At 45.0% G+C, this 21,232-nt stretch overlaps 1 protein-coding gene across 1 annotated transcript in view; it reads right to left on the reverse strand.

The window, feature by feature from the left end:
* STARD9 (StAR related lipid transfer domain containing 9) overlaps nt 1-21,232 on the reverse strand; it is a gene marked incomplete at both ends in the record, with an annotated part of 84,521 nt that overhangs the window by 21,403 nt on the left and 41,886 nt on the right. Inside the window, 12 exons of the mRNA XM_080707039.1 lie at nt 2,335-2,438; nt 2,555-2,637; nt 4,389-4,526; nt 4,861-4,912; nt 7,442-7,621; nt 9,869-9,940; nt 10,369-10,446; nt 12,748-12,845; nt 13,037-13,240; nt 14,719-14,816; nt 15,903-15,970; nt 18,379-18,451. Of these exons, the coding sequence (XP_080563165.1) occupies nt 2,335-2,438; nt 2,555-2,637; nt 4,389-4,526; nt 4,861-4,912; nt 7,442-7,621; nt 9,869-9,940; nt 10,369-10,446; nt 12,748-12,845; nt 13,037-13,240; nt 14,719-14,816; nt 15,903-15,970; nt 18,379-18,451 (1,248 nt within the window). The remainder of the gene's footprint in view (nt 1-2,334; nt 2,439-2,554; nt 2,638-4,388; nt 4,527-4,860; nt 4,913-7,441; nt 7,622-9,868; nt 9,941-10,368; nt 10,447-12,747; nt 12,846-13,036; nt 13,241-14,718; nt 14,817-15,902; nt 15,971-18,378; nt 18,452-21,232) is intronic.

Below are 21,232 nucleotides of genomic sequence, written 5' to 3' on the forward strand. Positions count from 1 at the left end.
TTTTTTTTTTTTGGTAGAACTAGGGATGGAACCCAGGGGCTTTCTACCTCTAAGCTACACCTCCAGCTCCATTTTACTCTTTATTTAAAAACAGAGTCTCACCGGGCATGGTGGTGCACGCTTGTAATCCCAGCATTTGGGAGGCTGAGACTGGAGGATCCCGGTTCGCGGACAGCCTCAGCTACTTAGGCCCTCCGCAACTCAGTGAGACCCTGTCTCAAAATAAAAAATAAGCCCGGGGTGGTGGTGCATACTTGTAATCCCCGTGCTTGGCCGGAGACAGGAGGATCACACAGGTTTGAAGCCAGCCTTGCTGGCTTTAAGAGACCCTGTTTCCAAAAAAAGTAAAAAATACATAAAATAGGTCTGGGAGTGTAGCCCAGAGGTAGAAGGGGGAAAAAAAAAAAGGAATAAAAAACAAGGTGTGGGGGGTATAGCTTAGAGGTTAAATGCCCCTGGGTTCCATCCCCAGACCCGCAAAAATAAATAATAAATAAATAAATAAATAAATAAATAACAGAGTCTCACTAAGTTGGGGAGGGCCTCGCTAAGCTGCTGAGGCTGGCCACGTATAAACCTGCAATCCTCCTGTCTCAGTCTCCCAAGTACTGGGATTACAAGCGTGTGCCACCACACACGGCTCTGCTTGACGCTTTAGCAAGTGTGCTCAGGAAAATCAGTCAATAGAACACATTTTATACATATGTATCGTGTCTGTATTACTGTTTTAAACTTTGATCACAGGAATACCTGAACTATAAGTATGAGCCCATCGGAGGGTCCTGCACAAACCCAGCTCAGACCCACACAGACCGCCAGATACAAGAGGCAGGGAGGCAATCTATATTCTAAATTCCCTGACATTTTAAGTTTCTTTCTCTAGCTGTCTCCACAATCCTCAGAGTTACAATTTGCTTCTTCTCAAAGAGAGTGTTCCCTTTCCTTCTGCTAGGAAAGAGGCCACTACAATAGTTTCCTTCACAGCAGCGAGAGGACCTAAAAGGAGAAGCCACCGAGATGCCCCCCGGGTCTGCCAGAAGAGCACCTCTGCTCAGCACAGCAATCAAGTTTCCAGCAAGCAGGTGAAAAAGAAAACACCAGCCTCACACTATGTGCCTGGGTCTGCTACTGAGGTGTCTGCATATCCGCCAGCCACGGGACCGCGCACCCTAGCACGTGACTGCCCTTCATCGTCTGTGGCCCCAGGAGCCCCAGCGACTGCCGGGGCCTGGCTGTCAGGACTCCACTGCTCTCTTATACCTCTCTGACAAGGGTCCGACAGCGTCTGCAGTGGAGTGTGTGGTGTCCACTTACTACGGCAGCAGTAGCAGCAACAGCAGTGACAGCATCTCTCAATTCTAGGCACTTAAGGTTATGTCCCCAAACATCAAGGACACAGGCAACTGTTTTCAAGGACAAATTCCTCTCTGCTATGGGTCACAGCTGCAAGGAGAAAAGCAGGGCAGACCGGCCAACTCCCTCTGGCTCGGAAGTCTACCTTTAAAAACTCATAGAGTTTAAAAACTCACAGTCACATACTACCCTTAAAAACTCACAGACTTTAAAAAAATCCCAGCATTTGAGAGGCTGAGACAGGAGGATCGCAGTTTGAGGACAGACTCAACTTCTACTTAGTGAGGTCCTTTGCAACTCAGTGAGACCTTGTTTCAAAATAAAGAATAAAAAATAGCTGCATTCTTGTAATCCCAGCGCTTGGGAGGCTAAGACAAGATGATCGCACAGGTTTGAAGCCAGCCATATATTTATTTTTTTAAATTTTATTTATTTATTTTTTGGTGGTACTGGGGTTCCTGGAAGCCCTTCTATACCTCTGGGCTACACACCCGGCGCCATATATATATCTAAAAATTATATATATATAAGCCGGGCGTGGTGACGCACGTTTGTTATCCCTGCACTTGAGAGGTTGAGACAAGAGGATTGCGCAGGTTCGAAGCCAGCCTCAGCTACTTAGTGAGGCCCTCCTTCCAAATAAAATATAAAATAGGTCTGGGAGTATAGCCCGGAGGTAGAAAGCCCCTAGGATCCACCCCCAGTACCACACACACACGAAAATCCTGTTGGCAGGAGAGTGGTCGCAGCAACACTCAATGAGACACCTCTCTCAGCGATGAAAGTGAAAGGTCAGAGGAAATGAATGCGGGCCAAGACAGCTCCTGTCCAATGCGAACTCGGCCGCTCGTGCACACCCTCAGATCCCTTGTCCAGGCTGATTCAGATCGACTGCTGCACCCGTCACCTCCCGCCCCACGCTGTAATGGGCTGAGACGCAAACTCAGCAGGTCCCACCCCAGGATGACAGCCGTTTCTCACCTCTCCTTGCAAAGCAAAGGGCAGGGACCCAGCCGGGAAGCAGGGACGCCTCCTTCCAAGTCTAGCCATTCCAAGGAGCCACTACTGCCGACAGCCTCTCCGACCTAGAACAAGGACGACACACAGTGAGGGTCCCCCTCAAACAGGACATCATGCAAGCTTCTCCGCTAAGAAGAAACAGCAAAGCCAGCAGCGAGCTACAAGTCCCGGCCACACTAACCTGCCTTCGCCGCCGCAGGACAGCAGCCTCAGCCGGGTGGCTGAATCGGAACTTCTGAGCTTTCCCCAGGGTTATGACGGCTCCTGCAGTACAGAGAGGAACGAGAATTCGGTCAGATTATGTCTCCAGTATATACTCTGAGCAGGGTACTCGTATGTGTCCCATGCTTCAACAAGTGGATACTTCAGCTGAATTAATAAGACATTTATTATTAGCCAGGTGTGGTGGTGCACGTTTGTAATCCCAGCATTTGGGAAGCTGGGACAGGATGACTGCAGTTTGTGGCCAGCCTCAGCTACTTAGTGAGGCCCTCTGCAACTCAGTGAGACCCTGTTTCAAAATAAAGAATAAAAAATAGGACTGGGGGGCCGGGCGTGGTGGCGCACGCTTGTAATCTCCATGCTTGGGAGGCAGAGACAGGAGGATCGCGCAGGTTCGAAGCCAGCTGTGCATGTTGGCTTAGGAGACCCTGTTTCCAAATAAAAATGTAAAAATAGGTCTGGGAGTGTAGCCCAGAGATAGAAGGGCTTCCAGGAACCCCAGTACCACCAAAAAAAAAAATAAATAAATAGGACTGGGGGTGTCGCTCAGAGGTAAAATGCCTCTGGGTTCCATTCCCAGTACCACACACAAACACAAATATATATTAGTTATATATCTCACAGCTTAAATATTAAATTAATAAAATAAACAGAAGACTACTGTACTCTGAGGGAAAGCTAGATAGTTCTGGGTGGAGCAGCCAGAGAAAGCGCCATAGAAGAAATGGAATCTTAGCCAGGCATGGTGGCACATGCTTGTAACCCCAGTACCCAGGAGGCTGAGATCAGAGGATTGTGGGTTTGAGACCAGCCTCAGCAACTTAGCCAGATTCTCAAAAACCTAACAAAAAAATAGAAAGGAATGGGAGTGTATGTAGCTCAGAGGTAGAATGCCTCTGGGCTCAATCCCCAGTACCACCAGAAAAAAAAAAAAAAGAAAGAAATCTAAGCTCAGTTTCAAAGGACAAACAGAACCTGAATAGATTAATAATATAATAGTAGTGAAGCCTTGAGCCAGACATGGTGGCGCACACTTGTAATCCCAGCATTTGGGAGGCTGAGACAGGAGGATCATGGTTCGTGGCCAGCCTCAGCTACTTACTTGTTCTTTCAAATTAAAGAATAAAACATAGGGCTGGAGATGTAGCTCGGAGGTAGAATGCCCCTGAGTTCAATTTCTGGTACCACACACACACACACACACACAAAAAAAAAAAAAAAAAAAAAAAAAAGGTGATTGTAATAATGAAGATGAGTCATGAGTGCCAAGCACATTGCTAAAAGCCGTACGAGGATAGGGTTTCTTCAGTCCTCTCTCTGACTGCATGACGGAAGAGGAAATTAAGGCCCAGAGACTTTCCTATGGACACAGAGCTCACACACACAGGTACAAACTTCAGGAGGTTGTTCTCCTGGGTCCAAGGGTGAAGAGGATCACGTGAGGAGATCTTTAGGTCTCTAAGTGCAGAGGCTGAGTGCTCCATCTTTTCTTTTTTGTGGGTCTGGGGATGAAACCCAGGGGCATTCGACCTCCGAGCTACACCCCCTGCCCTAGTTTTTATTCTTTATTTTGAAACCGGGTCTCACTGAGTTGCCGAGGCCTCACTAAGTAACTGCGGCTGGCCACGGACCGTGATCCTCCAGCCTTCAGCCTCCCTAATGCTGGGATTACAAGTGTGCACCACCACGCCCGGCTGAGTGCTCTCAAGTTGGCTTCACTGAGCTCTGGGCCCTTGAGACTGGAGCTGGTCTGTCACGCATCATGGCATAAACAGGGCTGGGAAGAGTCCTACCCTGGGTGAGGCGGCAGGAGGCGGTGACCTCGCGGCCATTGACTGTGCAGCGTGCCCCCTGGGCCGGCTGGAGAATGACTACCCCGCAGGCACTGGTGATGGTGCAGTGGTCTCTCTCAATCCACGGGCCCTGCAGGACTACAGAGGAGGTGGTGGTCACTTGACTGGGGGCAATCCAGGGAAACACCCCCTCCACTTTTTCTGTGAAATCAAAATCCACTATCTGTAAAATCTCCCATCGTAACAGGTGAGGAGTAGCCACCACTCGATCCACCCGAGCTGAAGTCCTCCACTGTGCAGGCCTCCTCCTTCCTTGTCCCTGACCCAAAGCCTATGAGCAGTAGACAGAGAAGCAGACTTTAATACTTCAGATATTCCTTCCCTCTAAGCGCACCCTTACATTCCTCTGAAGAAACCTTCCAGGCACAGACAATTGCCACAAATCGCCAGACCCACACGTCTGACCACTTACCAATGTCCTGCTCCTGCTCTGAGTCAACCCTTCCTATTTTTGTTATCCCCTCCTGTGGGGGAAAAGCAAGTCACTTAGTAAGAATACAAAGGGGAAGTGGGCACGCCGACACGTGCCTGTGATCCCAGTGCTTGGGAGGCCAAGACAGGAGGATCGCAGCTGTGAGGACGGTCTCAAAGAGCAGTGAGGCTCACCCAGTGAGACTGTTTCCAAGTAAAAATAAAATAGAACTGGGCGTATAGCCCAGAGGTAGGCTGCCCCTGGATTTACTCCCCAGTCACACACACACACACACACACACACACACACACACACACACAGAAATTTTCTGGTCTATGGAAGTGAGAATACACTTCAGTCTTCCTGCAAAAGAGAGACGTGCAGTCTGAATTTGATAAAGTAAGTTTTTTTGTTTTGTTTTGGCTGTACTGGGGTGGAACCCAGGGGCTTCCTACCTCCAGGCTATGCTCCCAGACCCATTTTTTAAATATTTTTTGGAAACAGGGTCTCACTAAGTTGCTGAGAGCCTCACTAAGCAGCTGTGGCTGGCTTTGAACCTGTGCGATCCTCCTGTCTCAGCCTCCCAAGCGCGGGATTACAAGCGTGCGCCACCACGCCTGGCGCGATCATCAACTTTTAAAACTACTTCATTTAGAAGTGATGACTTAGCTGGGCGCGGTGGCGCACGCTTGTAAATCCCTGCGCTTGGGAGGCGGAGACAGGAGGATCTCGCAGGTTCAAAGCCAGCCTCTCTGGCTTAAGAGACCCTGTTTCCAAATTAAAAAAAAAAAAAAAATATATATATATATATATATATATATATATATATATAATAGGTCTGTCCTAGAGGTAGAAGGGCTCCGTCCCCAATACCACCAAAAAAAAAAAAAAAGGGATGACTTGGCCTTTGGTGACAAGGAGCCAGGTGAGTCAAGTCTTGTGGAGGACCTTAACTTCGTTTTATTTTTCTAGATGGACGGATATCGTCCTCCACCCTACCCTCTCCAGCTCTGTGGGCCTCCCTCATGCATTAAGCTTCCTATATCTACTTTTTTTGTCCACTCTTTTCCAAGTAAATACAAGTGATAAGGAAGTAGGAGATACATTTTGTTGTTGTTGTTGTTGTTGTTGACTGGGAGTTGAACAAAGTAGGAAAGTATCAGAAGAAAGCTCTCAAGTATTTTTAATTCTCTTATCTTTGGGCAGCCTGTATTTGTAGATGACATTTTATTTTCTGAGACTAGGTCTCAAAATGTCGCCCAGGTTGGCCTTGAACTCTTAGGCTCAAGCACTCCTCCTGCCTTATGGTCCCCAAGTAGCTGGGGCTACAGGTGTGTGCATCATGTCCAGTCTACACTGACAGTATTTTATTTTATTTTATTTTATTTTATTTTATTTTATTTTATTTTATTTTATTTTATTCTATGTGTGTGTGTATGTGTCTGACATCTGTACGTATGTGGTACTGGGTATTAAACCCAAAGGCATTCTACCTCTGAGTTATACCTCCAGCCCTATTTTTCTTTTTTTTTTTTTCTTTCTTTTTTTTTTTTTTTTGCGGTACTAGGGATTGAACTCACAGGCATATTACCTCTGAGCTACATTCCTAGCCTGATTTCTTTTACTCTTTACTTTGAAACAGGGTCTCACTAAGTTGCAGAGCGCCTCATTAAGTAGCTGAAGTTGGCCGCAAACCCGGATCCTCCTGTCTTAGTCTCCCAAGTACTGAAATTACAAGTGTGCGCCACCATATCAGGTTCTGATGGTATTTTTAAGGTTTAGATTTTGCTCTCCAAGACTGCACCCCTGTGCTTCAGGAAGACAGAAAAGAAATATAAGTATCATTCTTATTTTGAAATAAGGAATCATGTCACAGAAAACAGATACAAGTTATAGGAGAGGAACAATAACATTTGAAAACAACTATTTACTCTGATTCTCGGTTTTCTATTCTATTATACAAAATAAAAATGGATTACAATTTTCACCTAGATTAGTTTCCTGAGAGCATACATGAAGGCAGCTCTGTAGCATGTCTGTCTTTTTTTTTTTGGTATGTATATGTGTGTATGTGGTACTAGGGGGTTCTGCCTCTGAGCTAACACCCCCAGCCCTATTTTATTATTTTGAAACAGGGTCTCAGTCAAGCACGGTGGTGCACACTTGTAATCCCAGTACTTGGGAAACTGAGACAGGAGGTTTGCAGCTTCATGGCCAGCCTCAGCTACACAGTGGGGCCTGTGCAACTTATTGAGATCCTGTTTCAAAATAAAGAATAATAATTTTAAAAAAAAGGGCTGGGGGTGTAGCTCTGAGGTAGACTGTCCCTGGGTTCAATCCCCAGTACTGCCAAAAAAAAAATTGGGGTCTCATTTGTTACAGAGAGCCTTGCTAAGTTGCTGAGGCTGGCCGCAATCCTCCTGTCTAGGCACCCAAGTACAAGGATTGTAGCATGTTTCACCACACCCAGATGTGGCATCTCTCTTAATTCACAGAAACATGACAGCTGACTCTGGATTTTCCCTCCGTGACTTCTGGGGCCAGTGGCTCAAAGCGCAGGGAAGGGCGCCAGGCTCCTCACCTTGAGGTGATAGAACACAACACCTGTGCTCAACACGTCGTCCTCCACGGCTATCAGGTGTGGCAGGCTGGAGTCGATGACCACGCCGGCCTTCCTCTTGCTGATGTCCACGCTGCAGTGCTCCAGGAGGGCCCGCCAGTCACTCCACTTCCGGGTCCACTTGTCAGTCAACTCGTCTATCTGCAGAGGTGCAGGGGTCAAAGTGGAGAACAGACTGAGATCAGAGGTCACCATGACCTGCGCCCCCAGGTCTTCCTCTGACATTCCCCACCATTACTGCTCAAAGCCTCACACGGGCCCTTACCCTTTTCCAACTGTGAGCTCTCTCTGGGTCTTTTTCTTTAATAAGTGTTACTCTTATAAAGAGAAATTCTTTAAATAAATGTTATTTTAAAAGTTTTCAGCCGGGTATGGTGGCACACACTGTAATCTCAGTACTTGGGAGGCTGAGACAGGAGGATTTCAGGTTTGAAGACAGCCTCAGCTACTTAGTGAGGCCCTCCCCAACTTAGTGAGACCCTGTTTCAAAATAAAGAATAAAAAATAGGGCAGGGGGTGTAGCTTGGAGGTCAAATGCCTCTGGATTCCATCCCCAGACCTGCAAAAATAAACAAAAACAAAAACAAAAAAACTAGGGTTGAGGTATTAAAATAGTAGCTGAGGTAGAAAGCCCCTGGGTTTAATCGCCAGTCAGTGTCTCTGTCTCTTCTTTCTCTCTCTCTCTCTCTCTCTCTCTCTCTCTCTCTCTCTCTCTCTCTCTCTCTCTCTCACACACACACACACACACACACACACATGAATAAAATAGGGCGGCTAGGGGCATAGCTCAGAAGTAGACTACACTTAGGTTCTATCCCCAGTACCACAATAAAAAAACCAAAAACCAACTTTTTTGCAATTAGCAAGTATTGTTCCTTTAATTAGAAAAAATATTGTTCTTTAAATTACTTGTTTGCCAGGCCGGGCGTGATGGCGCACGCTTATAATCCCCGCGCTTGGGAGGCGGAGACAGGAGGATCGCGCAGGTTCAAAGCCAGCCACGCGCACTGGCTTAGGAGACCCTGTTTCCAAATAAAAATGTAAAAATAGGTCTGGGAGTGTAGCCCAGAGGTAGAAGGGCTTCCAGGAACCCCAGTACCACCAAAAAATAAAAATAAATAAAAATAAGTAAAATATTGGGCTGAGAGCCAGGTGTGGTAACGCACGCTTGTAATCCCAGTACTTGGGAGGCAGAGACAGGAGGATCACAGGTTTGCAGCGAGCTTTAGCCACTTAGTGAGGCCTCCAGAACTTAGTGAGACCCTGTTTCAAAATAAATAATAAAAAACAGGGCTGGGGATGTACCTTGGAGGTTGAGTGCCCCTGGATTCAATCCCCAGTACTGCAAGAAAAAAAAAAATGGGGCTCGGGTGGAGCTCAAAAGTAGAATGTCCCTGGGTTCCACCTCTAGGGACAAACAAACAAGCAAGTAACTTGTTAAGAATTAATTGGCAGCCAGGCATGGTGGTACATGTCTGTAATTCCAATTACTTAGGAGGCTGAAACAGGAGAATTACAGGTTCAAGGACAGTCTCAGCAACTTAGTGAGACTGTTTAAAAAATAAATAAAAGCCAGGCATGGTAGTAGACTCCTGTAATCCCAGTACTTGGGAGGCTGAGACAAGAGGAATGCAGGGTTAAGCAAGTAGTCAGATTCTCATCAAGCTAGTGAGACCCTGTTTCCAAATATGAAATAAAAATAGGGTAAGGGTGTAACTCAAAGGTAGAAGGCCTCTGGGTTCCCTCCCCAGACCCACAAAATAAATAAATAAATAAATAAATAAATAAATAAATAAATAAATAGGATAGGGAATATAGCTCAAAGGTAAAATGCCCTTATTCAATCCCCATTGTCACATAGAACAAAAATTTTCTTTCCATTTTATTTTGTGGTAAGGGGGGTAAACCCCGGGCCTTATGCAGCAAATGTGCCACCACTGAGTTACCTCTGTAGCTCATTTTTTTGTGTTTTTGAGACAAGGTTTCACTTAGTTGCTCAGACTGGCCTCAAACTTGTGACCCTCTCACCTGGCCTCTGGTGTAGCTGGGATTTAGGCACGGACCACCACACCTGACTGCCATCTTTTTTTTTTTTTTTTTTTTTTTTGCAGAACTGGGGATTGCACCTCCAAGCTACCTCCCCCAGTCCTATTTTTTATTCTTTATTTTGAAACAGGGTCTCACTAAGTTGTGGAGGGCCTAAGATGGAACTGCGATCCTCCTGTCTCTGCCTCCCAAGTACTAGGATTACAAGCATGCAGCACCATGCCCGGCTCCATCTTACTTCTATGTGACCCATATTTGGGATTCCTTTTATGATCTCTGAAGAGAAATCAAGCCAGCTTCCAGAGTGTTATAAGCACAAGTGGGTCCCCCCAACGTACCCACCTTCACTTCATTGTGGAGAAGCAGCTCCTTCAAACTTTCATCCTGTCCATCATCTAGCGAACGGAAGTTTCTCTGCACAGAGAGAGATGTGCTTTGATATTTTCCTGGTGTGAACTGCAGGTGTGTCCCACACTTACACTTGTGAAGGAAGGTATGGGATAAAGGAAAGACTTCATCATTAAAATCAGAAACAAATCAGGAACCTAAGTATTGGGCTCATAATGGTACAAAAAAGAATTCTAAGAAATTTTGCTCTAGGACTCCTTCCCATGTCGCCCGCACACGGAGCAAAGGCAGTTCAGACAGATGCTCTCTGAACAAGAGATGATAAAGCCGGAGGATCCCAGCCCTTCTGAAGCAAACCCCCCCCCCCCCCCCGTCCACTTTATGAGCATCAACTGTAAACGCAGGTACAACAGGGTCCAGACGCTACGCAGGAGGAAAAGGAGCCGGGAGGAGAGGCTCGTCTGCACAGGGAGCAGCACTGCTTGTCTGTGTACCAGTTCAAAGCTCAGAAGCACGGCTTTCAGCCTTTCAATCTCTTCCCTGAGTTCTCTGATAAGCTTCACATTTGCATCCTGAAACACAGAGGAGGTCACCTGATTGATATTAGACCCCAACCAGATATGAAATGCTCTGTGCAATTGCTTGGAAAAAGTAACTTAGTGAGCCCATTTAAAAAAAAAAAAAAAGCCAGGCGTGCCAGGGGTGTAAGGGGATTACACGCTTGTAATCCCCGCGCTTGGGAGGCGGAGACAGGAGGACCACGCTCGTTCAAAGCAATGCTGGCTTAGGAGACCCTGTTTCCAAATAAAAATATAAAAAACAGGTGTCTGGGTGTCTGGGAGTGTAGCCCAGAGGTAGAAGGGTTTCCAGGAACCCCAGTACCACCAAAAAAAAAAAAAAAAAAAAAAAAAGCCAGGCATGGTGGCTCACAATTGTAATCCCAGCACTTGGGAGGCTGAGATAGGAGGATTGCACAGGTTCAAAGCCAGCTACTTAGTGAGGCTCTCAGCAATTTAGTGAGACCCTGTTTCCAAATAAAATATAAAATAGGTGTGAAGAGTGTACCCTGGGGTAGAAAGCCCCTGGGTTTCATCCCCAGTACCACCAAAAAACAACAAAAAAAAAAACAAAAAAACAACAACAACAAAAAAAAAACAGGGCTGGAGGCATAGCTCAGAGGTAGAATGCTCCTAGGTTCAATCCCCAGTACCCCCCAAAAAATAAAAAAAAACAATAAATAAAAAACAAAGGGCTGGGAATGTGACTTAGAAGGATAGAATGCCCCAGGGTTCAATCCCCAGTACTAAGACCAAAGCCAAAACAAAAGCAAAACCCCCCACAAAAACAAACAAAAAAGCAAATTACTTCTTTGGAATAAATTCTAGAGCAGTTTTTTCCTCAAAGTAAGTTCCTAGGACAGGCAGTGTTCATTTTATTTAGGAACTTGTCAGATCTATTAAATCAGCACCTGTGTGTGTGTGTGCGCGCGTGTGTGTGTATGTGTGTGTGCGCGCGTGTGTGTGGGGGGGTACTGGGGACTGAATCCAGGAGCACTCTACCTCTGAGTTACACCCTCATCCTTTTTATTTTGAAACAGGGTCACACTAAAACTACCAGGACTTTGCCTCTAACTTTTGATCCTCCCATCTATAGCCTCCCAAGAACTGCGGTTACAGGCATGCACCACCATGCTTGGTTTAAGTCAGCAACTCTTGAAGATAGGGCTCCAGCTGTGGGGTTTTTGTTTTTTCGGTATGGGGATGGAACCCAGGATCATTCTACCTCCGAGCTACATCTCCAGCCCAATTTTTTTTTTTTTTATTGTTGGTGGTACTGGGGTTCCTGGAAGCCCTTCTACCTCCGGGCTACACTCCCAGACCTATTTTTACATTTTTATTTGGAAACAGGGTCTCCTAAGCCAGCACGCGCGGCTGGCTTCAAACCTGCGCGATCCTCCTGTCTCTGCCTCCCAAGCGCGGGGATTACAAGCGTGCGCCACCACGCCCGGCTCCAGCCCAATTTTTATTTTTTACTTTGAAACAAAATCTTACTGAGTTACAAAGGTCCTCACTAAGTAGCTGCGGCCGTCCATGAACCGCAATCCTCCTGTCTCAGCCTCCCGAATGCTGGGTTTACCACTGTGCGCCACCATGCCCAGCTCTCCAGCTGTGTTTTAACTCTCCAAAAGATTCTTCTTTTCTTTTTCTCTTGTCTTCTTCCCTTCCCTTCCATACTGGAGACTGAATCCAGGAGTTTTTGTGACTGAGCTACATGTTAGCCATTTTTTAAAATTTTTATTTTAAGACAGAGTCTTATGACATTGCTCAGGCTAACCTTGAACTTGGAATCCTCCTGCTTCAGCCTCCCAAGAAGTTGGTATTACTGATGAATAACTGGGATTACTGGTGTGCACTGCCAGAGATCTAGGTAATTTTTATATACATATAAATTTGAGAATCCTCACCTTAGCCTAGAGCAAGAGGCCAGGAAGGTAACATAAAACATAGTATGTAAAGACAGTAGGTGCTATTTTTCTGTATTATGACTCAACTTGATAGCTCCCTAATTACACTGCCTCTTGCAATAGTCCCGCTCAGAGGTAGGATGTCCTTGGATTCAATCCCTGGTAACACACACACACACACACACACACACACACACACACACACACGTCAGTAGAGATATCAGAGAAGGGTATGCCATTACACTGGAAGAAAATTTATTTTTAATTATTTTATTCTTTATTTTTCAGGTCTCCATTCTTTGGAGAACAAGTCTGGCAAGTTGTGGTGAGTACAAAGAAAATTAGAGAAAAAAGCAAAGAGAACTTTATGGAATCTACACCAGATCAGGACTTCCAAGGAAGGTCTCACCTCATTCACCCGTGGCTCATTGATGATGTTTTTGGCACTGGATGCATATCTCAACGTGCTCATGGTCTCATTGTAGCTGGTATGTGCGGGAGACACAGCTGAAGTAGAAAAGGAAAGATTAAAACAAGGAAAAACATGCTAAGTCCTTCCAGCCCAGCCCTTAAGCTCTGGCCATGCTGCGACTGCCCACACTGCATGAGGGCCCTTGATGCAATGAGGAAGCAGAGGAGTCCAGGCCATTTCTGGGATAAGAATGCCAACACAGAAGCCGCTCTAGCATCCCACTTACTGGCAACCATGATAGTTTTGGAGTTGCCCCCAAGGCTATCCTTCAGCAGCCAGGTCAATACAGAGTCGCGGTATGGGATGTAAGTCCGCCTCCGGGAGGCTCTCGCTCCACCGTGGGCCCCAGGACAGAGAGGAATCCGGTCACCGCCACTACTGGCTATGCTGCTGAGGCTCTGGCAGCGGCTCAAGACTTGGGAGTTCTGGGCTTAGTAGATAAATAACATAAATGGAGGAAAGAATTATAAAGCAAACGCATTAAAACAGAACAATTGCTAGAGAACAGACTTAAGTATTATACTCCCCTTTTCACATGTGATAGGATATGCTAAGTCCAAACTTGAATTCATATCATGAACTCAAGTCATGATATGAATGGTTTGAGTAACATAACTTTTTTGTTTCTCTTCTTCATGAAATGATAGTGTGTGAATGATCATATTATACTCTACAACTAAGGTAGACGAAATAATAGGTAAAAAGAAGGCAAACAGGAAAGGGGGAACTGTAAACCTAAAAACTTGCCAGGCGTGGTGGCGCACGCTTGTAATCCCCGCGCTTGGGAGGCTGAGACAGGAGGATCGCACGCGTTCGAAGCCAGCCTCAGCTACTTAGTGAGGCTCTCAGCAACTTAGTGAGACCCTGTTTCCAAATAAAATATAAAAAAGGTCTGGGAGTATAGCCTGGAGGTAGAAGGCCTCTGGGTTCCACCCCCATTACCACCAAAAAACAACAACAACAACAACAAAAAAAAAAAAAACAAAAAAAAAACCCTAAAAACTTTGTGAGCATTCTCACCTTTATTCTCTAGGCTTGCCTTCCTCCAGGTCCAAATTCTTAAAAGAACAACAACAAAAAATCCTAAAAGCTGGCTGTAGTGATGCACATCTGTAATCTCAGTACTTGGGAGGCTGAGACAGAAGGATTGCAGGTTCAAGGACAGCCTCAGCAAGTAGTGAGACTCTCAGAAACCTAGCCAGACCCTATTTCAAAGTAAAATAAAATAGGGCTAGGGGTATAGCATAGAGGTAGAATGCCCCCTGGGTTCAGTCCCCAGTAACACACACACTAAAGCAACAGTGAACCCAGCTAATTAGTACTTATACTCTTAGCCTATAGAAGCTCTTCTTAGACTTATGAAAACAAGACCAGAGAGAAAATATTGCCCGGAACCCAGGATATGGGTACAGTGCAATGAAGTAGACGATGTCAACCTGAAGATTTTGAGGACCAGGCCACAGTGGCCAGCTCTGCGATCAAAAGGATCCAGCTCCTTGGGCTCCCCGCCCCACCTGCTTCTCATGTTTACTATTTACAAAGTTTTTCTTAAAAGAAGACCCTCAAAAGCACATTACACTCTTAATCACCCCCACTCCCTCTCCCTTTTAGAGCACATTCTGCCCTGCTGGTTACTTTTCTGAATAAATTTCCATACTTTTCTAAAGAGATCTCTGCCTGTGCCTCTTCTGACATGTCCTAAAATTCCTTTAAACAGTGGAAGTCAAGAACCTGCCAGCGTCGAGTTGAGATCCCCCTTCCCCCTTCTTGGGGTCCTCATGCCCCAAACCAAAAGATAACCTTACCCAAAAGAACCTTAGAAGTATCTACCCCATTTTGACAAAATGAAAAGAAGTTATTTTCCAAAGTCTCCTTCTCACTCCACCCCTCCAGTGTATCAGCAGATACCTAAGGTGGAGATGACGATTCCCAGAGTCACCAGGGACTTGTTGATATTGGCTCCTTCTGTAATCCGGTCCTTACAGTAACTGGGATCTGCTCGCTCACTAATAGGTGAAAATAAAAACGAAAAGAAACAAGAAACTATCTTTATAATGTGGTTTAAACACACTAACCATTATGTTATACATCATGTTATAAAAGACCCTCATAAGCCAGGTGTGGTGGCGCACGCTTGTAATCCCAGCATTTGGGAGGCTGAGACCGGAGGATCACAGTTCGCGGACAGCCTCAGCTACTTAGTGAGGCCCTCCGCAACTCAGTGAGACCCGGTTTCAAAATAAAGAAAAAAAATAGGGCTGGGGGTGTAGCTCAGAGGTCGAATGCCCCTGGGTTCCATCCCCAGACCCGAAAAAAAAAAAAAAAAAAGACCCTCATAATAAATTCCTTTGAAAATTCAGATCCAGATAAAGAGGTTACCATCTTGTAATGAAATGACCTTCTGCTTCTCAGGCAATAAAAATCAAATAATTCATTACACTTCTGATTTTATTTTGGCTGCCAGAGCACCCTAAATATAATACTCGTTTTTAGAAATGATATTAACAGAGCTGGGCGTGATGGCGCACGCTTGTCATCCCCGCACTTAGGAGGCTGAGACAGGAGGATCTGGGTTCACGGCCAGCCTCAGCTACTTATTGAGCCCCTCTGCAACTTAATGAGACCTTTTTTCAAAAATAAAGAATAAAGAATCAGTTGGGGGTGTAGCTCAGAGGTAGAATGCCCCTGGGTTCAATCCCCAGCACCACACACACACACACACACACACACACACACACACGAAAGAAATGATATTAACACAGCATTTTGCTATATTCTCCTCCCCTCTATCATTATTGTTTTAAAAATAAATGTAGATATTAACGGATTTATGTTATCTGTGTCATTAACTATTAAATGTCTCATTCCCTTTCCCTTTTTTAAGTAAATGGGAAATACTAAAAATACACAATCCTGCTGGGCGTGGTGGTGCATGCTCGTAATTCCAGTGCTTGGGAGGCTGAGACAGGAGGATCGCACAGGAACACGGCCAGCCTCAGCTACTGAGTGAGGCTCTCAGCAACTCACTGAGACCCTATTTCCGCGATCCCTTTCAAAGGCACGATTCCCCAGGGCTTTGGAGTCCTAATTACCTGCCTGCCAGGTCCACAAGGTTGATCTTGCTGGCCCTCTCAGAGGGCAGGCTGTTCTCCAGGGTGGCCTGAAGAGAAAGCACAGTTAAAGTTGTCCTTTAAAATGACGTGCATTTCCCCCTCTTAGACCCTCCTGCCTAAGGTGATAGTTTGGATTTTTATTCAACTCACACAAGAAATCTGCATTCTAATGTGCTCTAAACCAGAAAAGTTCTCAATATATAAAAGATGAAATCAGTAAGCCCTGGGACATTGTTCATTAAAATCTCTGGCAAGCCGGGTGTGGTGGTGCACTGTAATCCCAGTACTGGGGAGGCTGAGACAGGAGGATCGCAGGTTCAAGGACAGCCTCAGCAAATAGACTCTCATCAACGTTGTTGTTGTTGTTGTTGTTGTTGTTGTTGTTGTTGTTGTTGTTCTTCTTCTTCTTCTTCTTCTTCTTCTTCTTCTTCTTCTTCTTCTCCTTCTCCTTCTCCTTCTCCTTCTTCTTCTTCTTCGTGTGTGTGGTACTGGGGGTGGACCCCAGGGGTTTGGCTATACCCCCAGCCCTATTTTATAATTTATTTGGAAACAGGGTCTCACTAAGTTGAGAGCCTCACTAAGTAGCTGAGGCTGGCTTTGAACCTGTATGATCCTCCTGTCTCAGCCTCCCAAGCGCTGGGATTACCAAGCATGTACAACTACGCCCGGCTCATCCCTATTTTTCATTCTTTATTTTGAAATAGGGTCTCACACTGAGTTGCAAAGGGCCTAAGTAGCTGAGGCTAGCCATGAACCGCGATCCTCCTGTCTCAGCCTCCCAAATGCTGGGATTACAAGCATGTGCCACCATGTCTGGCTTGCAAGGTCCTATTTCAAAATAAAAAATACAAAGAAGTTAGGGTGTAACTCACAGATAGAATGCCCCTGAGTTCAATCCACAGTACCACACACACCAAATATAAAATAGACCTATGCATGCTTATGTAACTAATGTGTGTGTGTGTGTGTGTGTGTGTGTGTGTGTGTGTGTGTATGTGTGTGTGTGTGTTTTGTCCTGGGGATGGAACACAGGGGCCTCTACCTCCAGACTACACTCCCAGGCCTATTTTTTTTATTCTTTATTTTGAAACAGGGTCTCACTAAGTTGTGGAGGGCCTCACTAAGTAGCTGAGGCTGTTTGTGAACTGCGGTCCTCCAGTCTCAGCCTCCCAAATGCTGGGATTACCACACCCAGCTCTCACCCCCAACCTATTTTATATTTTATTTTGAAACAGGATCTCACTAAATTGCTGAGAGCCTAAGTAGCTGAGGCTGGCTTCGAACCTGTGCGATCCTCCTGTCACAGCCTTTCAAGTACTGGGATTACAAGCTTGCATCTGGCTTGTAACTGACTTTTTTTTTTTTTTTGTGGTACTGGGGATGGAACCCAGAGGCTTTCTACTTCTGGGCTATATTCCCAGACCCATTTTATATTTTATTTGGAAACAGGGTCTCACTTAGTTGCTGAGAGCCTCACTATGTAGCTGAGGCTGGCTTCGAACCTGTGCGATCCTCCTGTCTCAGCCTCCCAAGCGCAGGGATTACAAGTGTGCGCCACCACGCCCACTTGTAACTGACTTTTTAACAGCTGCAAAGGCAGATGTGGATTTAGTGAATTTCATTGTATATGAATAAAATGAAATGTTATACTATTTAACATTTATTTTAAATTTGTTATACTGTGTGTAACAAATGGGTATCCATATTAAAAAACAACTGGGGAGCCGGGCGTGGTGGCACACGCTTGTAATCCCAGCATTCAGGAGGCTGAGACCTGGAGGATCGCGGTTCACGGACAGCCTCAGCTACTTAGTGAGGCCCTCTGCAACTCAGTGAGACCCGGTTTCAAAATAAAGAATAAAAAAATAGGGCAGGGGGTATAGCCTGGAGGTCAAATGCCCCTGGGTTCCATCCCCAAACCCACACACACACAAAAAAACTGGGCACTGCAAGCTTGTAATCCCAGTACTTGGGAGGCTGAGACACAAGGATTGCAGGTTCATGGCCAGCCTCAGCTACTGTTAACTGGAGTGTTCTGTAACTGTCAGGTCACACTGGTTGATAACATCATTCACATTTTCTGTTACCTTGCTGACTTGTTTGGTTGTTCTAATAATTACTGAAAATGAAGTATTGAAACCTCCAACTAGTATTGATTTATTTCTCCTTTCATTCTGTTAAGCTTACCTTTACATATTTTGGAGTTCTGTTGTTGGATATATAGATAGGTGTGTGTGTGTGTGTGTGTGTGTGTGTGTGTGTGTGTGTTAAAATGCTCCTGGTAGAATGCTCCTGAGTTCAATCCCCAGTGTCACACACACACAAATAAAAAAGGAGAGAAAGAAAGAGAGGAAGGAAGGAAGGAAGGAAGGAAGGAAGGAAAAGAGAAAACAAGAAAGCAGTGCAAAGGGATGAGGAGGCGGCGGCAGCTTACCAGACCTGAGGAGTGACCGACCTGCGCGCAGTGGATGGTGAGAATGGCATGTGACCTGCTGCTGGCCTCGTGCACGTGGGTGGCTGCTGTGATTCTGTGGTACAGAGAGGACAGTCAGTACAGTCATTTTTTTATGCATGGTGGACCCTCCAAGAAATGTTAGTTCCGAAGGTCGCAGATGAGAATCATTAAGCATCCTATTAAGTCTAGTCTGGTGAGGAAAGTGGTCCATAGGAGGCAGAAGCAGAACTCTAGGTGCCGATACCTGAGAATAAATGGGAGCGTAGCTTCATTTTAACCCACATTAAAGCATTTTTTAAAAAGTGATAAAGGGCCGGGCGTGGTGGCGCACGCTTGTAATCCCCGCGCTTGGGAGGCGGAGACAGGAAGATCACGCAGGTTCAAAGCCAGCCGTGCTGGTGTAAGAGACCCTGTTTCAAAAAATATAAAATAGGTCTGGGAGTGTAGCCCGGAGGAAGGAGGGCTTCCAGGAACCCCAGTACCACCAAAAAAAAAAAAAAAAGTGATAAAGGCAAAATTCAGAGTTAAAGTGCTATCAACCTGGGTCAATATCCCTAAGATAGACCATTTAAATAAGACAGATGGTTGCAGAGGGCTTCCTGGAGAAGAAACCTGAAGACAGAGAAGGGAAGGTATGAAATAGAGTGTTAATCTTAGTGTCAGAAGGATTTTAAAGTCATTACTTGATTTGCATCAATGTCATGCCTCAGCCAGAAGGAATTCATAGTTTCTTTTAGAAATTCATTCCAGTGTTAATCTTTAAAATCAGAAGTCTTCCCTTTATTTAAATCTAAGTCAATCTAAGTTATTCTTAAGCTTCCTTTTAAGAATATCTGAGACAGCCGGGCGTGGTGGCTCATGCTTGTAATCCCAGCATTTGGGAGGCTGAGACTGGAGAATCGCGGTTTGTGGCCAGCCTCAGCTACTACTTAGTGAGGCCCTTTGCAACTCAGTGAGACCCTGTTTCAAAATAAAGAAAAAAAATTGGGCTGGGGGTGTATCTTGGAGGTAGAATGTCCCTGGGTTCCGTCCCCAGTACCGCAAACAAAAATAAATAAATAAAAATAAATATCTATATATGTTAAACAAAATATAACAAAATATATATTTTAAACAAAATATTACCTTTTGTTATAAACAAAAGGTAAGGCTTTATACTTAGAGATCATAGAATTCAGCCAGGTGTGGTAGTGCAAATTTGTAATCTCAGCATTCTGAGGCTGAGACAGGAGGATGTGGGTTCACGGACAGCCTCAGCTACTTAGTGAGGCCCTTTGCAACTCAGTGAGACCCTGTTTCAAAATAAAGAATAAAAAAGTAGGGCTAGGGGTGTAGCTCAGAGGTATAATCCCCCTGGGTTCCATCTCCAGGACCACAAAAAAAAAAAAAAAAAAAAAAAAAAGGAATTCAGGGTATCCTGGAGACTAGATGCTAATTCTTCTGTAAGAGTTCTATGAAACTCCAGGAGTGAAATGTTAAATTTAAAATTTTTTCCTTTATTTTAGTTAAAATAAAAGGTCTGCTAATAATAGGTTAAAGAGAAGACTAAATACTTTGTTCAAGTCAGGTGTGTTGGTGCATGCCAGTAATCTCAGGACTTAGTAGGATCACAGGTTCAAGGACAGCCTTGGCAAAAGGTGAGACGCTCATCAACCTAGTAAGACTCTGTTTCAAAATAAAAATAAAAAAATAGGGCTGGGAGTATAGCTTAGAGGTAAAATGCCCCTGGATTCGATCTCCAGTACCAAAAAGGAAAAGAAAAGGTACTTTTTCTTCTTTCAGAAAAAACATTCCTCCAGGCATTTATTAATAATACTCTTGGTATTTCCCAGTAACACTCCAGAATGCTATCACAACTTACAATCGCTTTTAGGAGAGTCCACAGGACTTATTAAGAAGAAGATTAAGAACAGTCTTTAGTAACCTTGCAAGTATGTAGAACTGAAAAAATAGTTGTCTAAAACATTTTACGGGCTGGGTATGGTGGCGCACGCTTGTAATTCCAGTACTTGGGAGGCTGAGACAGGAGGATCACAGGTTCCCTGCCAGCCTCAGCTACTTAGTGAGGCCCTCGGCAACTTAATGAGACCCTGTTTCAAAATAAAGAATAAAAAGCTGGGCGTGGTGGCACACGCTTGTAATCCCAGCGCTCGGGAGGCTGAGACAGGAGGATCATGCAGGTTCGAAGCCAGCCTCAGCTACTTAGTGAGGCTCTCAGCAGCTTAGTAAGAACCTGTTTCCAAATAAAATATAAAAAAATAGGTCTGGGAGTATAGCTCAGAGGTAGAAAGCCCCTGGGTTCCACTCCCAGTACCACCAAAAAAATAAAAAATAAAAATAAAAATAAAAAAATAAAGAATAAAAAACAGAGCTGGAGTTGTAGCTTGAAGGTAGAATGCCCCTGGGTTTAATCTCCAGTACCACAAAAAAGTATATATATGATATATACATTATGCCATATTCATGTCTATCAAGTCTGAGGAGAGGACAATGCAGGCAAGAATCAATTCTTTGATCAAAGTAGCAAAAGCTTCATGGTTTTTTTGTTTTTTTTTGTTTTTTTTTTTTTTCCGGGTCTGGGGATGGAACCCAGGGGCATTCAACCTCCGAGCTACACCCCCTGCCCTAATTTTAATTCTTAATTTTGAAACCGGGTCTCACTGAGTTGCAGAGGGTCTCACTAAGTAGCTGAGGCTGTCCGCGAACCACGATCCACCAGTCCCAGCATCCCGAATGCTGGGACTACAAGCGTGCGCCACCACGCCCGGCAAAAGCTGCCATGTTTTAAGACAAAATAGACTGTAACTCTCTGGGCTCACATCATAGTACTATTATATCTAGAACAAATCCCATT

This window comes from Muscardinus avellanarius (assembly GCF_963383645.1).
Source record: "Muscardinus avellanarius genome assembly, chromosome: 12".
Lineage (NCBI taxonomy): Eukaryota > Metazoa > Chordata > Mammalia > Rodentia > Gliridae > Muscardinus > Muscardinus avellanarius.